Here is a 24,143-nt window from a genome sequence, read left to right on the forward strand (position 1 = left end):
AGATGTCCACTGCAGAGGACACTGACTGGTTTCTCAGGAGGATATAGCAAAATGTCCAAAATAAATGTCCACTAGAGAGGACGTTGATTTATCAGAAAGCTACAGCAAAATAGGGACTAAAATGACATTTACATATGTAAAAACTTTTCACATTGTCATTGTGGGGTGTTGTGTGTAGAATTTTGAGGGGGGGGAACAATATTTAATTTGTGAATAAGACTGTAACATAACAAAATGTAGGAAAAGTGAAGCGCTGTGAGTACTTTTTTGGATTGCACTTATTTTGCTGGAACCTTCTGAAAACTGACGTCCTTTTTCCCCCCCATCCATCTTCTTCCGCTTATCCGAGGTCGGGTCGCGGGGGCAGCAGCCTAAGCGGGGAAGCCCAGACTTCCCTCTCCTCAGCCACTTTGTCCAGATTTTTTTCTCCAGCATTACAAAATATTTTTGCAAAACACAAATGTCCACAGCAGAGGGCGCTACATGGCGACTCTCAGCACACTCTCATTCGTCACGGTTTACCTGACACATGAAACGTGACGGGTTGAGGTCGGTCGCACGATCCACTTTAGCCGCCAGATGGCAGTGGAGTGTGGAATATATTCAAATGTGTTTTTGTGGCAATTCCAACTATGACCACAGCGCCAGTTGCTATGTAGGGTGGCGCTTTCCATCATTTTCAGCAGACTGCAAATTAATTAACCCCCCCCCCCCCCCCCCCGCCCCTCTTCCTCTCACGCGAGATCCACCACGTGAATCCCTTCCCTGCTGCAAAATCACAATATGGGACACACGATTATTCTTACAAACACATTTGGGATTTTATTCCAATACATGTTCCTAGGCCAGGGGTGTCAAACTCATTTTATTAAGGGCCACATCGCAATTATGGCGGCCCTCGGGGGCCACGTGCAACATCGATTACATATGAACTTGAACAGAAGAGCATTTGTTACACCATTTGTTGATTGTTTTTTACATTTATTTTCCAAAAGTAAAACAAATGTTTGGAACATCAGATCAAACTCAAGTGGAGAACTTTTGCAACATTTTGAAGGAACAAACACAATAACCAGGAAGTGCCGTTTTATTTACAGCCTTTAGCAGGCCACTTAAAATGATGTGGCAGTCCAGGCATGCCACTACAAAATTGTGGCGTGCAACATTAAATGATGCGGATGGCCAAATTTTTAAAAAAAGTGTCTGGCCGCATAAATAACATGGGGCACCACATAAAATGATGTGACAGGCCACTCTAAAATTATGGGGCAGGACAACAATAAATGAAGTGTCTGGCCACGTAAACAACATAGAGGACCACATAAAATGATGTGGATTAGATGACGTGGCAGTCCATAATAAAATGATGTGGCGGGCCAATTTAAAATTATGCGGTGGACAGCATTAAATGATGTGGTGGGCCACTATAAAATTATGTGTCAGGCCACATTTAAAGTATGTGGTGGACAACATTAAATGATGTGGTGGGCCACTATAAAATTATGTGTCAGGCCACATTTAAAGTATGTGGTGGGCCACATAACATGATTGGGGGGGGGGGGGCACATAAAAATGTGAGTGGCCATGTAAATACAGAGGACAACATTAAATGATCTGGCGGGCCATTTTAAAATTATGTGGTGGACAACATTAAATGATGTGGTGGGCCAATATAAAATTTTGTGGTGGACAACATTAAATGATGTGGCGGGCCATGATAAAATTATATGGTGGACAACATTAAATGATGTGGTGGGCTACTATAAAATTAGATGATAGGCCTCTATAAAATTATGTGGTGGACAACATTAAATGATGTGGTGGGCCACTATAAAATTTTGTGGTGGACAACATTAAATGATGTGGTGGGCCACTATAAAATTTTGTCGTGGACAACATTAAATGACGTAGTGGGCAACTATAAAATTAGATGGTAGGCCTCTATAAAATTATGTGGTGGACAACATTAAATGATGTGGTGGGCCATTATAAATTTAGGAGACAGGCTATTATAAAATGTTGTGGTGCACAACATTAAATGATGTGGTGGGCCACTATAACATTGTGCGGTGGACAACATTAAATGATGTGGTGGACCACTATAAAATTATGTCGTGGACAACATTAAATGACGTAGTGGGCTACTATAAAATTAGATGATAGGCCTCTATAAAATTATGTGGTGGACAACATTAAATGATGTGGTGGGCCACTATAAAATTATGTGGTGGACAACATTAAATGATGTGGCAGGCCAATATAAAATTTTGTGGTGGGCCACTATAAATTTAGGAGACAGGCTATTATAAAATTTTGTGGTGCACAACATTAAATGATGTGGTGGGCTACTATAAAATTAGATGGTAGGCCTCTATAAAATTATGTGGTGGACAACATTAAATGATGTGGTGGGCCACTATAAAATTATGTGGTGGACAACATTAAATGATGTGGCAGGCCAATATAAAATTTTGTGGTGGGCCACTATAAAATTATGTCGTGGACAACATTAAATGACGTAGTGGGCTACTATAAAATTAGATGATAGGCCTCTATAAAATTATGTGGTGGGCCAGAATAAAATTTTGTGGTGGACAACATTAAATGATGTGGTAGGCCAATATAAAATTATGTCGTGGACAATATTAAATGACGTAGTGGGCTACTATACAATTAGATGATAGGCCTCTATAAAATGATGTGGTGGACAACATTAAATGATGTGGCGGGCCATAATAGAATTATGTGGTGGACAACATTAAATGATGTGGCAGGCTAATATAAAATTTTGTGGTGGACAACATTAAATGATGTGGTGGGCCACTATAAAATTATGTGGTGGACAACATTAAATGACATGGTGGGTTACTATAAAATTAGATGATAGGCCTCTATGTGGTGGACAAATTTAAATGATGTGACGGGCCACGATAAAATTATGTGGTGGACAACATTAAATGATGTGGTGGGCCAAAATAAAAATGATGTGGCAGGCCAATATAACATTTTGTGGTGGACAACATTAAATGATGTGGTGGGCTACTATAAAATTAGATGGTAGGCCTCTATAAAATGATATGGTGGACAACATTAAATGATGTGACGGGCCACAAAAAAATTATGTGGTGGACAACATTAAATGATGTGGTGCGCCACTATAAAATTATGTGGTGGACAACATTAAATGACGTGGTGGGCCACTATAAAATTATGTGGTGGACAACATTAAATGACATAGTGGGCTACTATAAAATTAGATGATAGGTCTCTATAAAATTATGTGGTGGACAACATTAAATGATGTGGTGGGCCAGAATAAAATTTTGTGGTGGACAACATTAAATGATGTGTTGGGCCACTATAAAATTATGTGGTGGACAACATTAAATGACGTAGTGGGCTACTATAAAATTAGATAGGCCTCTATAAAATTATGTGGTGGACAACATTAAATGATGTGGTGTGCCAATATAAATTTAGGAGGCAGGCTATTATAAAATTTTGTGGTGGGCTACTATAAAATTAGATGGTAGGCCTCTATAAAATGATGTGGTGGACAACATTAAATGATGTGGTGGGCCACTATAAAATTAAATGGTGGACAACATTAAATGATGTGGTGCGCCACTATAAAATTATGTTGTGGACAACATTAAATGACGTGGTGGGCCAATATAAAATTATGTTGCAGGCCAACATAAAATTATGTGGTGGACAACATTAAATGACGTGGTGGGCTACTATAAAATTAGATGGTAGGCCTCTATAAAATTATGTGGAGGACAACACTAAATGACATGGCTGGCTAGATTTTTTTTTTAAGTGAGTGGCCACATAAATAATGTGGCGGTCCACAATAAAATGATGTGGCGGACAACATTAAATGGCGCGGTGGGCCACATAAAAAGGATTTAATGGGCCACATTACAGGGTGCATCACATAAAATGATTTGGGGGGCCACATGAATAACATGGAGGACTACATAAAATGACATGGCGGGCCACATTAAAATTGACATGGCGGGCCTTGAGTTTGACAGCTGTGACGTAGGCAATGAGACATGAAACACAAGAGCAAATAAATAGACTTGAATGGAGCAGCTATTGCTGTAAACATCATTGCTTCAATACAAGAACTAGAGGAGGTCTAATAGTGCAAGAGGACTCCTTCAGAGGGTCCACCTGGGATCTGAGTCCAGGTGAGTTGGTACCCGACACTCAGGAGATGTAGCAGATGCTCGACAATACAGCGCGAGGTCACATGTCACAGGTCACATGATCATGCTGTGTCGAGGTCACATGATCATGCTGTGTTTACATTTGCATGGCGATTCCAGTGGATGGCTTTCTGCTCCCTTAATGCAGGGACACGTCAGTAGTATAATATATATATATATATACATATATATATTTATATATATATATATATATAATGTCACACAAGTGCAAGTCTACTTCAAATCACAGGAATCTGCTCTTCCCGGGAACACAGCATGAGGGGAAAACATGTAGAAAACAACAATGAATAGTAGAGCAAAAAAAGGAGTGGACTTCAAGCACTGACTACATGGAGAAGGACAAACACGTCGTACCTCATCATGACCACCAGAGGGCAGCCTACGTTGGAGATTTGGAGAGTGTGTGGCTCGCAGAGACCCAAACAAACTGCAATAATATTATCAACACACACACACACACACACACACACACACACACACACACACACACACACACACACACACACACACACACACACACACACACACACACACACACATTCTTGTATTTGTTACCTTCTTGAGACCTCAGACAAATGCCTACCTCTTTAGGACCACCCTTTCTAGCTACATAAAGATGTGTATTTACAACATTAATAATATATACATACTATGCAAATATAAAAAAGGTAAGCTTTTAGTTATTTTTTTTGTTTGTAATTGTTTTTTAACCATTGTTATTACAGTATGTCTCTATATACATATTTATTTATTTTTGTATTAGTTTTGGCCAAAGGGGGCGCGTTTAAATTTCTTACACACACTTGTTATTCCATATGTTGGCCAGAGGGGGAGCACTTCAAATGTTTACACACACTTCTTGTTTCATATGTTGACCAGAGGAGGAACACTTTAAATGTTTACACACACTTGTTGTTTCATATGTTGGCCAGAAGGGGAGCACTTCAAATTTTTAAACACACTTGTTATTTCATATGTTGATCAGAAGGGGAGCACTTTTAAAACCGACACACATCCCTCCTTTTTGGGGCCACCCGCATTTTGATGGATGTCACCAGCAGGGGGTGCAAATGAGACATTCTCTATGAGATGCAATGTTATTGGGACCATGATTTATGTCCTCACTTGTTAGGTACTTTTCCTTGTTGATGTCTCAAGAAGGGTAAAATACAAGAACACGCACACACACACACACACACTCTTGTATTTGTTACCTTCTTGAGACCTCAGACAAATGCCTACCTCTTTAGGACCACCCTTTCTAGATATATAAAGATGTGTATTTACAACATTGATAATAAATACATACTATGCAAATGTTTGTAATTGTTTTTTAATCTTCATTATTTACTTCAAGTTATTACAGTATGTCTCTATATACATATTTATTTATTTTTGTATTAGTTTTGGCCAAAGGGGGCGCGTTTAAATTTCTTACACACACTTGTTATTTCATATGTTGGCCAGAGGGGGAGCACTTCAAATGTTTACACACACTTGTTGTTTCATATGTTGACCAGAGGAGGAACACTTTAAATGTTTACACACACTTGTTATTTCATATGTTGGCCAGAAGGGGAGCACTTCAAATTTTTAAACACACTTGTTATTTCATATGTTGATCAGAAGGGGAGCACTTTTAAAACCGACACACATCCCTCCTTTTTGGGGCCACCCGCATTTTGATGGATGTCACCAGCAGGGGGTGCAAATGAGACATTCTCTATGAGATGCAATGTTATTGGGACCATGATTTATGTCATCACTTGTTAGGTACTTTTCCTTGTTGATGTCTCAAGAAGGGTAGAAATACAAGAACACACACACACCCACACACATACACACACACACACACGCACACACGCACACACACACACACATTCTTGTATTTGTCACTTTCTTGAGACCTCTGAAAAATGCCTACCTCTTTAGGACCACCCTTTCTAGATGTATAAAGATGTGTATTTACAACATTAATAATAAATACATACTATGCAAATATAAAAAAGGTAAGCTTTTAGTTGTTTTTTTTGTTTGTAATTGGTTTTTAATCTTCATTATTTACTTCAAGTTATTACAGTATGTCTCTATATACATATTTTATCTTATTTTATTAATTTTGGCCAAAGGGGGCGCATTTCAAATTCTTACACACACTTGTTATTTCATATGTTGACCAGAAGTGGAGCACTTTTGAAAGTGACACACAGTCGATTTCAAAAATCCCTCCTTTTTGGGGCCACCCGCATTTTGATAGATGTCACCAGCAGGGGGTGCAAATGAGACATTCTCTATTAGATGCAATGTTATTGGGACCATGATTTATGTCCTCACTTGTTAGGTACTTTTCCTTGTTGATGTCTCAAGAAGGGTATAAATACAAGAACACACACACACTTACATAAATTAGAGTGATGACTCCTGTGCTCTTGGATCCACAATACTGGCCTTCGCAGTCCCAACGCATGGCTCAAGGATTCCATCAGGCTTTTTTTTTTTCTACAACCCCACCGTCAGACTGGCCGGGTTGGATTCACACGGACCTCGCCACGGACGAGTCCGTCGCCCTTCTTTCCGGTCCCACCACCGTCACTGCCAGGGCTCGCCGAGGGGCATCTTGACGTGGACGGTCATCTCCACCGCGTGGTCAGGCGGTCGCTCTCTCCTGTAGGTGACCGTTTTCTCGTTGCTCGTCGGGATGTAGGCCAGCTCCTGAAAGATGGGATAGGAACACGCAGAGGTCAACCCCCGATGAGGCCGTGTCGACCCGAACATGAGACGCCCCTTCTTATTCAAGACTCATTTTGGAGGACTCGTCTGTCACTGGTTGTGGTAGACATTTTTGTGTTGTTCGTATGCTTATATTAAGTTAAATTAATTGTTTGTTGTTTGATGAATACTTGTGCCTACTGCACTTTGACGTTGGTCATTGTGGTGGTGTTTGATGGATGCTTGGGCCTACTGCGCTACTGCACTTTGGTGTTGGTCATCTTAGTTTCAGTAGCCATTTTTGTGTTATTTATATTTCTCTGATACTGCATTTATTAAGTTATTTGTTTTTTGAATTAGAAAGTCATTTACATTCCGTGTCATTTACAGCACCTGTGACAAAAGCACAGAGGGGTGCACAGGTGACACTGATTGGACAAATGTCGGGTGGAGAGACTGGAGGTGACAACGTTTTTTGAGCACTTGAGCTTAGTTTTGTTTATAGCTTTATTTGTAGTTAAATTTGTTTTTGTTAACCTTGGAAAGAAAATTTTTCTTTTTTTTTTGCAAATAAAGCTATTTTTGGGAAGACTAAAGTTGTAGTTTGAAGTGCGTATGGAAGTGCAACACCTGTCCTGGCTCAGCCCACGGCCTTTGGTTTAGAACCTGGAAAGTTTGGAAAGGCTGACACGCTGGTAATGTACTAACTCATGCTCACTTCATCATCCCAATTTTCTATATATATATATATATATATATATATATTTTAAAAAATAAAAAAAAATCTATTTGTATTATATTTTACTGTTCTATATTTGACATATTTTGTTTGTATAAAGATGATGATTGCTTAATTTTTTAAAAATAAAATAAATATTTTATCTATTTGTATTATATTTTACTGTACTATATTTGACATGTTTTGTTTGTATAAAGATGATGATTGCTTACTTAAAAAAAAAAATAAAAAAAAATAATATATATATATATTTTATCTATTTGTATTATATGTTACTGTGCTATATTTGACATATTGTGTTTGTATAAAGATGATTGCTTAATTTAAAAAAAATAAATAAATAAATAAATATATATATATATATATATATATCTCCATCCATTTTCTACCGCTTGTCCCTTTTTGGGGTCGCGGGGGGTGCTGGAGTCTATCTCAGCTGCATTCGGATGGATGGATGGATGTATATATATATACAGTATATATATATATATACATACAGTGTATATATATATATATATATATATATATATATATATACTTATCTATTTGTATTATATTTTACTGTACTATATTTGACATATTTTTTATTTGTATAAAGATGATTGCTTAATTTAAAAAAAATAAAAATAAAATAAATAAATATATATATATTTTATCTATTTGTATTATATTTTACTGTACTATATTTGACATATTTTGTTTGTATAAAGATGATTGCTTAATTTAAAAAATAATATTAAAATAAATAAATATATATAAATTTTATCTATTTGTATTATATTTTACTGTACTATATTTGACATATTTAGTTTGTATAAAGATGATGATTGCTTAATTTAAAAAAAATTAAATAAATAAAAAAAATATATATTTTATCTATTTGTATTATATTTGACTGTACTATATTTGACATATTTTGTTTGTACGGAGATGATGATTGCTTAATTTAAAAAAAATAAATAAATAATAAAAATTAAAAAAAGAGTAGGAAACAGGTGAAAAGATGTTCAACGTCAAAGTCCCAACACTTCACTACTCGCCTCGGAGCAAATACCTCACAAACTGCGAGAGGCAAAATTCTTGCCCTCTCCTTTCTCAATCTTCTACGCTAAGTGAATCCGTTACACAAAAAATGTTGGGTCTCCAGTTCCTCAAAACCCTTGAAAGTCCCACAAATACTACAGGACTAAGAGCTACTAGAATCGGAGCCATGTTTACTTCCGTCAACACACAACTGCGCATGCCGGCGGGGCTCGTGACGTCATGACGTCATGTGCGCATGAGGGTGACTTCAGGAACCCATTCTGTTCACAATTAGAAATGACTTTTTTCTTGGCACGTAAATGACTACATTAACGATCATATTTTACAAACAAACAAAATGCCTTGCGGTTCAAACGTAGCTTTAGAATTCTCACTATGTCCTTATTTAAAAAAAATTTTAAAAAAATGTCTGGGCTCTAATTAAATCGCTAAATATGGCTTTATTTTATTTTTCTCTGGCAATTCAGATGCCTTGTAACGTGTTCGTGTTGGTCCAAATTGTGTGGGAAACGCTGGTATTGATGCACCATAGTGGGAGTCAGTACTCCTACTCAATGTACAAGAAGACCGTCTCTGTAGTACTTGTTATTTTGCATGTAGTTCAATATTACGACGCTGGAGGGGGGCCCTCAACGCATCAGTGCAACAAGCGTCTTCATGTTTAACTGGCAGTGTGCGTCAATACTGAGTGAGTAACTTTGTTTTTCACTTCAATTCTCCTTGCTAAGTCCTTAAAACTGCGTTTGTGCTTCCTTGTTAGAGGCTAAAAACTGTGTTTCTAATTATTTTGTGAGTTTTATTGTACCCAGTTCACAAGCTAACTGCTAGCTTAGTAGCTCGTTAGACTCGGTTTGTCACATTTAATTTAGGACATGTCTGCAAAATGTCTCACCTGAAAGTCCTTGTTGTGATTATCTTTACTTATTACATCACTTAAGATGTTGAATTGCTGTGCATTTTATGTATATATGTGTGTATGTATTTGTACAGTGAGTGGTTATATGAGCTCTTATTTTGAAGGCGCTAAGAGCGGAAGTATAGGCCACATATATAAACCCTCGGTTACATTGGTACGGGTACCGACATGTATTACGATGCTTTTCAAAATAAAAGGGGTGACAAAAATACCGGCTTAATTTCAACAGAACATCCGGCTATGATGCATTATCATTAAACACAAGGTCAAAGAACAATTACGGCATGAAATAACACCGTGAACATACTTAAGTAGTAAGCAAGCAAATGGGTTACAAAAGATTGTAATTTGTTTCATTTCCCTTTGTATTATTTTGTCAAAGTTATGAGAGGCAGGCGGTAGAAAATGGATGGATCACTAATCTGCTGCACTTCTTCATTTTGTCAGAACCTGTCATGCCATGTTTTGACTTTGTGTATTTTTCCTTATTTCTGCATTTTACTTCCTGTTTGTCTCAACGTTGTCTCCCTCACCTGTGCCTGATTAGCAATTTGAGCTCAGCTGTTCCAGGTTGCCAATCAGGCTTTTTTATGTGCCGACCTGCCCTGCACACAAATAACGTTTCTTGTTGTTTAGCTTGTAGAATAGAATAGAAAGTACTTTATTGATCCCTGAATAAATGGTATTAAGGAATTCCAGGAATTTCGGGAAAACCGGGAATTTGTCCAGTTCAAAAAACAACTTTGTTTTTTGTCCTGATTAAGAGGAATGTTTGGACGGTGAAATGGTTAAAAAATGTGGAAAGAGTAGTCGCCAGAAAAAAGGGTCAAAAAAGGGTTTGGGAAAAAAAGGAATTCTGAGAATTCCTGGAATTTTTTTGGAATTGGAAAAATTATAGTTAAAATTTCCAGGATGAGTGGAATATGTTGACGGTGGAATGGTTTGAATCAGTTGAAATATGTGCGAATTGTGGAAGTTTAAAAAAGGGGCAATTCATTGTGAATGGGGAAATTGTCCCTGAAAACTGGGAATTTTTGGAAATCCGGTATTGTTTCTTTAAATTGTTGGAGAGCACACAATTTTGAACAGGCTGAATATTTTGAAGTTGGAACAGACTGAATCGGATGAAAAATGTGGGAATTGTGGAACTTTGAAAAATGTACCATTCGTTTCAATGGGAATTTCATGGAAATTTGGGAATTTCGGGCAAAGTGGGAATTTTTTGGGAACATTTTATAAAACTTGAATGTTATGAATGAGTTGAAATGGTTGGTGTTGGAATTTTTCAAATCAGTCGAGAAATGTTGAAGTAGCAACATTTTTAATTGAGAAATGGTATTCAGGAATTTCGGGAAAACTGGGAATTTTTCCAGTTCAAAAAAGAACTTTGTTTTTTGTCCTGATTAAGAGGAATGTTTGGACGGTGGAACGGTTTAAAAATGTGGAAGAAGTAGTCAACAGAAAAAAAGAGTCCAAAAAGGGTTTGGAAAAAAAGGGAATTCTGGGAATTCCTGGAATTGTTTTGAGCTTGGAATATATTATAGTTTGAATGTCCAGGATGAGTGGAATATGTTGACGGTGGAATAGTTTGAATCGGTTGAAAAATGTGCGAATTGTGGAAGTTTCAGAAATGGCCAATTCATTGTGAATGGGGAAAATGTCCCTGAAAACTGGGAATTTTTGGAAATCCTGGATTTTTTTTTTAAATTGTTGAAGGAGAGCACACAATTTTGAACCGGCTGAATATTTTCAAGTTGGAACAGACTGAATTGGATGAAAAATGTGGGAATTCTGGAACTTTGAAAAATGTACCATGCGTTTCAATGGGAATTTCATGGACATTTGGGAAAAGTGGGAATTTTTTTGGAAAATGTTATAAAACTTGAATGTTCTGAATGAGTTGAAATGGTTGGTGTTGGAATTTTTCAAATCGGTCGAGAAATGTTGAAGTAGCAACATTTTTAATTGAGAAATGGTATTCAGGAATTTCGGGAAAACTGGGAATTTTTCCAGTTCAAAAAACAACTTTGTTTTTTGTCCTGATTAAGAGGAATGTTTGGACGGTGGAACGGTTTAAAAATGTGGAAGGAGTATTCACCAGAAAAAAGGGTCCAAAAAGGGTTTGAAAAAAAAAGGGAATTCTGTGAATTCCTGGAATTTTTTTGAACTTGAAAAAATGATAGTTTGAATGTCCAGGATGAGTGGAATGTGTTGAAGGTGGAATGGTTTGAATCGGTTGGAAAATGTGCGAATTGTGGAAGTTTCAGACATGGCCAATTCATTGTGAATGGGGAAAATGTCCCTGAAAACTGGGAATTTTTGGAAATCCGGGATTTTTTTTTGTAAATTTTTGAAGGAGAGCACACAATTTTGAACATGCTGAATATTTTGAAGTTAGAACCGTTTGAATCGGATGACAAATGTGGGAATTCTGGAACTTTGAAAAATGTACCATGCGTTTCAATGGGAATTTCATGGACATTTGGGAATTTTGGGAAAAGCGGGAATTTTTTTGGAAAATGTTATATAACTTGAATGTTCTGAATGAGTTGAAATGGTTGGTGTTGGAATTTTTCAAATCGGTCGAGAAATGTTGAAGTAGCAACATTTTTAATTGAGAAATGGTATTAAGGAATTCCAGGAATTTCGGGAAAACCAGGGAATTTTTCCAGTTAAAAAGGCTGAATATTTTGAAATTGGAACAGACTGAATTGAATGAAAAATGTGGGAATTCTGGAACTTTGAAAAATGTATCATGCGTTTCAATGGGAATTTCATGGACATTTGGGAATTTTGGAAAAAGCGGGAATTTTTTGGGAAAATGTTATAAAACTTGAATGTTCTGAATGAGTTGAAATGGTTGGTCGAGAAATGTTAAAGTAGCAACATTTTTAATTGAGAAATGGTATTAAGGAATTCCAGGAATTTCGGGAAAACCGGGAATTTTTCCAGTTCAAAAAACAAATTAGTTTTTCGTCCTGATTAAGAGGAATGTTTGGACGGTAGAACGGTTAAAGTGGGTTAAAAAATGTGGAAGGAGTAGTCGCCAGAAAAAAGGGTCAAAAAAGGGTTAGAAAAGAAGGAATTCTGGGAATTTCTGGAATTTTTTGGAAATTGGAAAAATTATAGTTTAAATTTCCAGGATGAGTGGAATATGTTGACGGTGGAATGGTTTGAATCGGTTGAAAAATGTGTAAATTGTGGAAGTTTCAGAAATGGCCATTTCCCCCATTTTGAATGGGGAAAATGTCCCTGAAGACTGGGAATTTTTGGAAATCCAGGATTTTTTTTTGTAAATTGTTGAAGGAGAGCACACAATTTTGAACAGGCTGAATATTTTGAAATTGGAACAGACTGAATCAAATGAAAAATGTGGGAATTCTGGAACTTTGAAAAATGTACCATGTGTTTCAATGGGAATTTCATGGACATTTGGGAATTTTGGGAAAAGCGGGAATGTTTTTGGAAAATGTTATAGAACTTGAATGTTCTGAATGAGTTGAAATGGTTGGTGTTGGAATTTTTTAAATTGGTCGAGAAATGTTGAAGTAGCAACATTTTTAATTGAGAAATGGTATTCGGGAATTCCAGGAATTTCGGGAAAACCGGGAATTTTTCCAGTTAAAAAAACAAATTTGTTTTTCGTCCTGATTAAGAGGAATGTTTGGACGGTGGAACGGTTTAAAAATGTGGAAGGAGTAGTCACCAGAAAAAAGGGTCAAAAAAGGGTTAGAAAAAAAGGAATTCTGGGAATTTCTGAAATTTTTTGGAAATTGGAAAAATTATAGATTGAATTTCCAGGATGAGTGGAATATGTTGACGGTGGAATGGTTTGAATCGTTTGAAAAATGTGTAAATTCTGGAAGTTTCAGAAATGGCCATTTTCCCCATTTTAAATGGGGAAAATGTCCCTGAAAACTGGTAATTTTTGGAAATCCGGGATTTTTTTTTGTAAATTGTTGAAGGAGAGCACACAATTTTGAACAGGCTGAATATTTTGAAGTTGGAACAGATTGAATCGGATGAAAAATGCGGAAATGGTGGAAGTTTGAAAAAGGGCCAATTCATTTTGAATGGGGAAAAATGTCCCGGAAAACCTGCAATTCTGGGAAATCTGGGAATTTTTGAAATGTGTCAAGGCTGAACAGTTTGAAGTTGGAACGGTTTGAATCGGGTGAAAAATGTGGAAGGTAGAGCGCGCCAAAATCTGGAGAAGAAGAAGAAGAATAAATAGATGAATTTCTTTGGAGTATTCACACAAAAAATAAATACATCTTTAAATAATAATTGAAATGTGTAATAAATAAAAAAAATCAGTAAATAATCAATTGGTAAAATGATGAAATTATTAAATAAACAGCACATTTAATAACACATAATTATTGACACATTTTATTTTTGTCCCATTTGGCCCCCCATAGCTAACTTCCGGTTTCATTGTACTTCTGTTGTGTTTTCCTCGTATTGCACGGGCTTTTGGTGGTTTGTGTGTGTTTCCCCCCCAGACGGCCACCTTAAACAGCAGTCACAGTCCAAACAAAACAGACCCCCTCCCCCTTGCATTTGTCTTCGCGGTTCCGTAAATCACAGCAGGCCGCACATCGCGCCGCCGCGTTCGCTGAAGTTGGGAAATGTAAAACACATCTGGACGTCTGCTGACCGACGCAACCGTGCAGACGGTGAAACCATCGAGGTGTTATATCCTTCCCTGGTTGTGTTCATTGTTGGTGTCGGTGCGCTTACCTTGCATGTGCAGAGGTAGTCTCCATCCTTAGTGGCGCCCTCTGGTGACCGGCCTCTTTTCTGGAGCAGCAGCCTGGACACGGCCACCACCACCAGCCCGCACAGAACAGTCAGCGCACACACACTTAGGAAGGTCCCAAGCACCCGGCCTCGACTGGCACATTCTACACACACACACACACACACACACACACACACACACACACACACACACACACACACACACACACACACACACACACACACACACACACACACACACACACACACACACACACACACACACACACACGCCATGTTAGAACGGTAGTTAAGTGAGCAAAAATGCTTACACAGTAGTTTGAGTACAAAACCCAAAAGCAGTGAAGTTGTCAAGTTGTGTAAATCAGTGGTCCCCAACCACCGGACCGATTGGTACCGGGCCGCACAAGAAATTTAAAAAAATAAAAAATAAAAAAATAAAATTTTTAAAAAAAAATGAAATCAACATAAAAAACACAATATATACATTATATATCAATATAGATCAATACAGTCTGCAGGGATACAGTCCGTAAGCACACATGATTTTATTTAATTATGTAAAAAAAAAAAACAAATTAAATTTTTTTTTTTTTTTTAAATACACCCCCACCGGTCCGTGGGACAAATTTTCAATCGTTGACCGGTCCGCAGCTACAAAAAGGTTGGGGACCACTGGTGTAAATGGTAAATAAAAACAGAATACAATGATTTGTAAATCCTTTTCAACTTATATTCAATTGAATAGACTGCAAAGACAAGATATTTCATGTTCACACTGAAAAACTTATTTTTTTTGCTGTGTTACATGCGCCTTTCCTTGGGAACTGAGGAGACACATTTTTGAAGCTCAGGTGGAATTCTTTCCCATTCTTGCTTGATGTACAGCTTAAGTTGTTCAACAGTCTCCGTTGTGGTATTTTAGGCTTCATAATGCACCACACATTTTCAACGGGAGACCGGTCTGGACTACGCTATTGTAACACGTGGCTTGGCATTGTCTTGCTGAAATAATCAGGGGCGTCCATGATAACGTTGCTCCAAAACCTGTATGTACCTTTCAGCATTGATGGTGCCTTCGCAGATGTGTAAGTTACCCATGCCTTGGGCGCTAATACAACCCCATACCATCACACATGCTGGCTTTTACACTTTGCTCCTAGAACAGTCGGGATGGTTCTTTTCCTCTTTGGTCCAGAGGATACGACTGCCACAGTTTCCAAAAACAATTTGAAGTGTGGACTCGTCAGACCACAGAACACTTTTCCACTTTGCATCAGTCCATCTTAGATGAGCTCGGGCCCAGCGAAGCCGGCGGCGTTTCTGGGTGTTGTTGATAAATGGCTTTGGCTTTGCATAGTGGAGTTTTAACTTGCACTTACAGATGTAGCGACCAACTGTAGTTACTGACAGTGGGTTTCTGAAGTGTTCCTAAACCCATGTGGTGATATCCTTTACACACTGATGTCACTTTTTGATGCAGTACCGCCTCAAGGGATCGAAGGTCCGTAACATCATCGCTTACGTGCAGTGATTTCTCCAGATTCTCTGAACCTTTCGATGATATTACGGACCGTAGATGGTGAAATCCCTAAATTCCTTGCAATAGCTGGTTGAGAAATTTTATTGTTAAACCATTTTCTCAGGCATTTGTTGACAAAGCGGTGACCCTCGCCCCATCCTTGTTTGTGGAAGCTGCTTTTATACCCAATCATGGCACCCACCTGTTCCCAATTAGCCTGTTCACCTGTGGCATGTTCCGAATAAGTGTTTGACGAGAATTCCTCAACTTTCTCAGTCTTTTTTGCCACTTTTGCCAGCTTTTTTTGAAACACGTTGCAGGCATCAAATTCCAAACGAGCTAACATTTGCAATGTTTTCCAGTTCCAACGTTAAGTATCTTGTCTTTGCAGTCTATTCAATTGAATATAGGTTGAAAAGGATTTGCAAATCATTGTATTCCGTTTTTATTTACCGTTTACGCGACGTGACAACTTCACTGCTTTTTGGGTTTGTAGTTCGCTGCGTATCTGCGTGGATCATGTGTAGATGACAGCCTCACGGCGCGATACAAAGAGCCCAAAGACATTTAGTAACAGGGTTGCCATGGAGAGCACCCGGGAGTAGGCGTCAGCAGGAAGAGAGTGTCCCGTCGGGTTGAGGGGATAAGAGGAGATGGGGCGGGGGGGGGTGGTGGAGGAAAAACGCACAATGAGCGGTTTTGTTCCGAAAACTCAGCCGGGGAGGGGGATGAACTGTAACACTTGGATGTGCAGCGTGTGTGAAAGTGTAACCTTGTATTTCAAAAACTGTGTGTGTTAGTGTAAGTGAAGAAAATGGAGCTTGGAACAGAAGGGGAATGTAAAATACAGCTGCAACACACACACACACACACACACACACACACACACACACACACACACACACACACACACACACACACACACACACACACACACACACACACACACACACACACACACGCGGCAGTCTTGCTGACTCAAATGCACCAGGGTGCAGTTGACCCGCGATGGCAGCAGTTGTGATGCAGACTCCTACCTGCTCTGGTGCTGATGTGAAGCTGCTCCCGTCCAGACTCTGAGCGGCTCTGAAACCAATAGCGACAGCTGTCACCACTGATGTACATACAGCGAAGCCCCCTGCTTCCTGTTTTGCAGAAAACAAAGACACATTTTGTTAGTGGGACTCGGTCAAAACATACCAAATGCATCCAGTAGGGGTCTCCTGATCCCAGATGGGTTTCGAAAATCAGCCTGATATCTGCAGAAAAAAACAAGCTGCATCTAAAACAGGCCTGGGTAGGGGTGTAACGGTACGTGTATTTGTATTGAACCGTTTCGGTACGGGGGTGTCGGTTCGGTTCCGAGTTTCCACATGGACATATTAAAGGCCTACTGAAACCCACTACTACCGACCACGCAGTCTGATAGTTTATATATCAATGATGAAATCTTAACATTATAACACATGCCAATACGGCCGGGTTAACTTATAAAGTGACATTTTAAATTTGCCGCTAAACTTCCGGTTCGAAACGCCTCTGAGGATGACGTATGCGCGTGACGTAGACCGGGGAACACGGGTATGCCTTCCACATTGAAGCCAATACGAAAAAGCTATGTTTTCATTTCATAATTCCACAGTATTCTGGACATCTGTGTTCGTGAATCTGTTTCAATCATGTTCATTGCATTATGGAGAAGGAAGCCGAGCAAGCAAAGAAGAAAGTTGTCGGTGCGAAATGGACGTATTTTTCGAACGTAGTCAGCAACAACAGTACACAGCCGGCGCTTCTTTGTTTACATTCCCGAAAGAGGCAGTCAAGATGGAAGAACTCGGATAACAGAGACTCTAACCAGGAGGACTTTTGACTTGGATACACAGACGCCTGTAGAGAACTGGGACAACACAGACTCTTACCAGGATTACTTTGATTTGGATGACAAAGACGCAGACGTGCTACTGTGAGTATGCAGCTTTGGCTTTTTTTTGCGTATGTACGTAACTTTTTTTAAAATATATAAGCTTTATGAACCTTGGGTTAGGTGAACGGTCTTTTGGGCTGAGTGATTGTGTGTGTTGATCATGTGTTTGAATTGTATTGGCGTGTTCTATGGAGCTAGGAGCTAGCAGAGGAGCTAGGAGCTAGCATAACAGGTACCGTACCGTACGTGCGCGTCACGTACGTAACTTTTTAAAAATATATAAGCTTTATGAACCTTGGGTTAGGTGAACGGTCTTTTGGGCTGAGTGATTGTGTGTGTTGATCAGGTGTTTGAATTGTATTGGCGTGTTCTATGGAGGTAGGAGCTAGCAGAGGAGCTAGGAGCTAGCAAAACAAACACACAGGTGTTATTATGCAGGATTAATTTGTGGCATATTAAATATAAGCCTGGTTGTGTTGTGGCTAATAGAGTATATATATGTCTTGTGTTTATTTACTGTTGTAGTCATTCCCAGCTGAATATCAGGTACCGTGAGTATGCAGCCTTGGCTGCTAAACATTCGATAACTTGACCGTATGTGCGCGTCACGTACGTAACTTTTTAAAAATATATAAGCTTTATGAACCTTGGGTTAGGTAAACGGTCTTTTGGGCTGAGTGATTGTGTGTGTTGATCAGGTGTTTGAATTGTATTGGCGTGTTCTATGGAGCTAGGAGCTAGCAGAGGAGCTAGGAGCTAGCATAACAAACACGCAGGTTTTTTTATGTAGGATTAATTTGTGGCATATTAAATATAAGCCTGGTTGTGTTGTGGCTAATAGAGTATATATATGGCTTGTGTTTATTTACTGTTGTAGTCATTCCCAGCTGAATATCAGGTCACCCCCGGCTCTCACAGCATCTTCCCTATCTGAATAGCTTCAACTCCCCACTAGTCCTTCACTTGCACTTTACTCATCCACAAATCTTTCATCCTCGCTCAAATTAATGGGGAAATTGTCGCTTTCTCGGTCCGAATCTCTCTCACTTCATGCGGCCATCATTGTAAACAATAGGGAACTTTGCGTATATGTTCAACTGACTACGTCACGCTACTTCCGGTAGGTGCAAGCCTTTTTTTTATCAGATACCAAAAGTTGCAATCTTTATCGTCGTTGTTCTATACTAAATCCTTTCAGCAAAAATCATTTCGCGATATTGCCATATTTTTGCTGAAAGGATTTAGTACAGAAAATCGACGATAAAGTTCGCAACTTTTGCTCGCTGATAAAAAAAAGCCTTGCCTGTACCGGAAGTAGCGTGACGTCACAGGAGCTAGTATTCCTCACAATTCCCCGTTGTTTACAATGGAGCGAGAGAGATTCGGACCGAGAAAGTGACGATTACCCCATTAATTTGAGCGAGGATGAAAGATTCGTAGATGAGGAACGTTACAGTGAAGGACTTGAGCGGCAGTGATGGACGTATCTTTTTTCGCTCTGACCGTAACTTAGGTACAAGCTGGCTCATTGGATTCCACACTCTCCTTTTTCTATTGTGGATCACGGATTTGTATTTCAAACCACCTCGGATACTATATCCTCTTGAAAATGAGAGTCGAGAACGCGAAATGGACATTCAGTGCCTTTTATCTCCACGACAATAAATCGGCGAAATGCTTTAGCTACGAGCTAACGTGATAGCATCGTGCTTTAACTGCATATAGAAACAAAAAAAATAAACCCCTGACTGGAAGGATAGATAGAAAATCAACAATACTATTAAACCGTGGACATGTAAATACACGGTTAATGCTTTCCAGGCTGGCGAAGGTTAACAATGCTGTGCTAACGACGCCATTGAAGCTAACTTAGCAACCGGACCGCACAGAGCTATGCTAAAAACATTAGCTCTCCACCTACGCCAGCCAGCCCTCATCTGCTCATCAACACCCGTGCTCACCTGCGTTCCAGCGATCGGCAGAAGGACAAAGGACTTCACCCGATGCGTTTGGCGGCCCGGAGACGTAGGAAGTCAAGGTGAGGTCGGCGGCTAGCGCGTCTGCTCTCCAACAAAGTCCTCCTGGTTGTGTTGCTGTAGTCCGCTGCTAATACACCGATCCCACCTACAACTGTCTTCTTTGCAGCCTTCATTGTTCATTAAACAAATTGCAAAAGATGTCCAGAATACTGTGGAATTATGAAATGAAAACAGAGCTTTTTGTATAGGATTCTACGGGGTACCATTACTTCCGTTACTCTGACTTCGTCACGCGCATACGTCATCATACCGCGACGTTTCAGCCGGATATTTCCCGGGAAATTTCAAATGTCACTTTATAAGTTAACCCGGCCGTATTGGCATGTGTTGCAATGTTAAGATTTCATCATTGATATATAAACTATCAGACTGCGTGATCGGTAGTAGTGGCTTTCAGTAGGCCTTTAAGTAGCGTAACGCACGTTGTGTAAACAATGCACCCGGAGGCACAACACACGGCATGCTAGCAGCTAACGGGCTAGGATAGACTGACCATACTTCCTCTTTTCACCGGACATGTCCTCTTTTGCGGAGCTGTCAGGGCGGAGTTTCTTAAACGCCTCAAATGTCCGGCATTTTGAATTAGGGTTGCGTGTATTTTCAATGTACGTTCAGGGCTAAGAAGGGGTTAAAAACAAAACCAATTGTGCGTGCAGCAGCATTGGTGAGGGAGGGGCAGAGAGAGAGAGAGAGAGAGAGAGAGAGAGAGAGTTATGATAAACGCGCATGCGTCGCCAGGCTCTGCTTTTTATCCATAGATTTATCACATTTAATTTTTTATTATCTATAGCAGGGGTGTCAAAAGTGTGCCCCGGAGGCCATTTGCGGCCCACAGCTAATGTTTTAAAGGCCCACGGCACATTCTAAAAATACTATTAAAATAAACAAAAACATAACAAATGTGAAATAAAAAAGCTTAAAGGTTAAATGTAATTTAGATAAATAAAATAAGACAAAGCTGTTTTTTTTTTCTTTCAAACTGTCATTGCTCAAAACATAATATTGAATCAAAATCAATGTTATCGTGAATTATTGACCTATCCAAGGTTCCCATTACTTCACATCAAATATTCCACTAAGAAAAATATTTTTGGTGGAAGATTTTGCAAATTTGATAAATAAATAACCCCAAAATGTACATTTTGTTGTTTTCTTACTGTACCGAAAATGAACCGAACCGTGACCTCTAAACCGAGGTACGTACCGAACCGAAATGTTTGTGTACCGTTACACCCCTAATCAGAACAGCACAAAGTTGTTGTTTTTTAGACCAAAAAAATATAACAAGTGGTTTAATAAAACATATTTTTATTTAAAAAAAATTATATTTTTCATAATTGCTAATTATATTGAGTAAAAACTTGTTTTTACAATAGGCTATACATTTAAAGGCCTACTGAAAGCCACTACTACAGACCACGCAGTCTGATAGTTTATATATCAATGATGAAATCTTAACATTGCAACACATGCCAATACGGCCGGGTTAACTTATAAAGTGACATTTTAAATTTCCCGCTAAACTTCCTGTTGAAAACGTCTTTGTATGATGACGTATGCGCGTGACGTCGATGGTTGAAGCGGAAGTATTCGGACACATTGTATCCCAATACAAACAGCTCTGTTTTCATCGCAAAATTCCACAGTATTCTGGACATCTGTGTTGGTGAATCTTTTGCAATTTGTTTAATGAACAATGGAGACTGCAAAGAAGAAAGCTGTAGGTGGGATCGGTGTATTAGCGGCTGGCTGCAGCAACACAAGCAGGAGGACTTTGACTTGGATAGCAGACGCGCTATCCGACCCTAGCCGCCGACCGCATCGATGATCGGGTGAAGTCCTTCGTCGTGCCGTCGATCGCTGGAACGCAGGTGAGCACGGGTGTTGATGAGCAGATGAGGGCTGGCGTAGGTGGAGCGCTAATGTTTTTATCATAGCTCTGACGAGGTCCCGTACCTAAGTTAGCTTCAATGGCGTTGTTAGCAACAGCATTGCTAGGCTTCGACAGGCGGCACAGCATTAACCGTGTGGTTACAGGTCCAGTGTTTGGTTCGGTGTCTCCTGATAGTAGTATTGTTGATCTTCTGTCTATCCTTCCAGTCAGGGGCTTATTTCTTTTGTTTCTATCTGCATTTAAGCACGATGCTATCACGTTAGCTCCGTAGCTAAAGTGCTTCGCCGATGTATTGTCGTGGAGATAAAAGTCACCGTGAATGTCCATTTCGCGTTCTCGACTCTCATTTTCAAGAGGATATAGTATCCGAGGTGGTTTAAAATACAAATCCATGATCCACAATAGAAAAAGGAGAAAGTGTGGAATCCAATGAGCCAGCTTGTACCTAAGTTACGGTCAGAGCGAAAAAAGATACGTCCTGCACTGCACTCTAGCCCGTCACTCTCACGTTCCTCATCCACAAATCTTTCATCCTGGCTCAAATTAATGGGGTAATCGTCGCTTTCTCGGTCCGAATCGCTCTCGCTGCTGGTGTAAACAATGGGGAAATGTGAGGAGCCTTTCAACCTGTGACGTCACGCTACTTCCGGTACAGGCAAGGCTTTTTTTAATCAGCGACCAAAAGTTGCGAACTTTATCGTCGATGTTCTCTACTAAATCCTTTCAGCAAAAATATGGCAATATCGCGAAATGATCAAGTATGACACATAGAATGGATCTGCTATCCCCGTTTGAATAAAAAAAATTCATTTCAGTAGGCCTTTAATGATGGCTAAAGTTAGTAGCTAAACTTAGCTAAATCGCTATCGTTAGCTAGCGACACACAGTGCTAACGTGTTTGTTACGTAAGAAGTAATTTACGTCATTACATCCTGAAAGCTGTAAATGTTTAAAACACATTGCAAAGTTAGCGCCCTCTCGGGCATTCGTGTTTTATTGGTAGACATATTCGATTATGAGGCTAATGCTAAAGAAAATTAGCATTTCATTGCATCCTTCTAAAAGGGGGGACATCCCGACTTCCCGGGGATATACTGCCCCTGCTGCTGTGGAGTGAAATAGCTTTGGCTAAAAACAAAAACGAAAGCATGTACCTGTTAGCATAGCATTGATGTGGATGACATCCGGCGCACAAGTGCGGTTGCAGTGTTTGTCATTTTGTGTGAGACCACGAGACACGTGACAGTCCACACACTTCCTGAACGGGACACACACACACACAAATAAAACATTTATTTTTTCCCCGTCATGTAAACAAATGTCAGAATAGCGACAGTTACCAGTTTGATTGACAGCTGCTTTGACAGGCAGGACATCTCTCGCAGAGGTCTCCGGAGTATCCCTGGCCGTCGCACACGCATCGGCCGCACACGCACTTGCCCCGCCCACTGCACAGCGACCCGTCGGGTGACTGGCAGGTCGCCACGGCGACGGCACAACCGCAGCTGTCGCCCGTCCAGCCGCCCTCGCACACACACTCGCCCGACACACACATTCCCCGTCCTGACAGGAGAAGAAAGAAGGTAAAATAGCTCTATTATGCAAAACATAAACGTCTTATTAATAAGAGTACTGTAAATTCCGGACTATATCCCGCTACTTTTTTCCTACGCTTTGAGCCCTGCGGCTTATAAAACGGTGCTGCTAACTTATGGATTTTTCTTTGCTGTCGGCCATAATACAAATAGTTTAAAAAACAAACAAACACGGAAAAACACTGTATAGGTGTGTTATTGTTCCTGCTATAGCGCCATCTTTTGGACGAGTTTGCTCACTGCAGGTGCTGCATTGCCCTTCTGTTTTAGACTGAGCTTCTCGACCAGAAGTACAAGTGCTGTTCCGCCATCTAGCCTTTTACACTCGTGTGGTTTCTTCATTCATCAGTCCAAACATTTATAAGTTTTGCAATATAACTAAAACAATTCTTACTTACTAAAACGTCCCACGTGTGAGGTCTTCAGGGGTGTTTTCATGCATATTTGTATGCGCTATGGTAATGGCATGAAGCTAGCGTCGTTAGCATTAGCAAATATGCTAACACGTTTCCGAGTGTCTTTGTTAGTATTATTAACTCACACTGGCATTCTTTTTGTATCGTTTCAGTTTTATAAATTATTAAGTCTGTTTAGCTAGTGGGTCCATGACGACGACTTCTGTTTTGTTTGATCAGCCATTTTACTGCCGTGTAACAGGCACCGTTCGGAAACAAAGAATACAAATAAACATTAACAAAATCTTTCTGTGTAAATAAGTAATTTCAAAACGTATATACACAATATTGCCAAAAGTATTTA

The 24,143-nt window shown here is 39.5% G+C and overlaps 1 protein-coding gene across 3 annotated transcripts in view; it reads right to left on the minus strand.

The window, feature by feature from the left end:
* Positions 1 to 723: 723 nt before the first annotated feature.
* Positions 724 to 24,143, minus strand: part of itgb8 (integrin, beta 8) — an 89,232-nt gene continuing 65,812 nt past the window's right edge. The window contains exons 12-17 of one of the 3 annotated variants that reach the window (XR_009822144.1): positions 23,130 to 23,352; positions 22,944 to 23,047; positions 16,970 to 17,077; positions 14,390 to 14,553; positions 4,593 to 6,950; positions 724 to 4,471 (exon numbers count right to left, since the gene is read on the minus strand). Coding sequence is in view for 1 of the 3 variants with exons in the window: in XM_062029484.1 (XP_061885468.1) it covers positions 6,828 to 6,950; positions 14,390 to 14,553; positions 16,970 to 17,077; positions 22,944 to 23,047; positions 23,130 to 23,352 (722 nt within the window). In the remaining 2 variants the exon portion in view is untranslated. Of the gene's footprint in view, positions 6,951 to 14,389; positions 14,554 to 16,969; positions 17,078 to 22,943; positions 23,048 to 23,129; positions 23,353 to 24,143 lie in introns of those variants that run through there. The other 2 variants (XM_062029484.1, XR_009822145.1) reach the window with 2 other exon arrangements.

Source organism: Entelurus aequoreus, linkage group LG20 (assembly GCF_033978785.1).
Source record: "Entelurus aequoreus isolate RoL-2023_Sb linkage group LG20, RoL_Eaeq_v1.1, whole genome shotgun sequence".
Lineage (NCBI taxonomy): Eukaryota > Metazoa > Chordata > Actinopteri > Syngnathiformes > Syngnathidae > Entelurus > Entelurus aequoreus.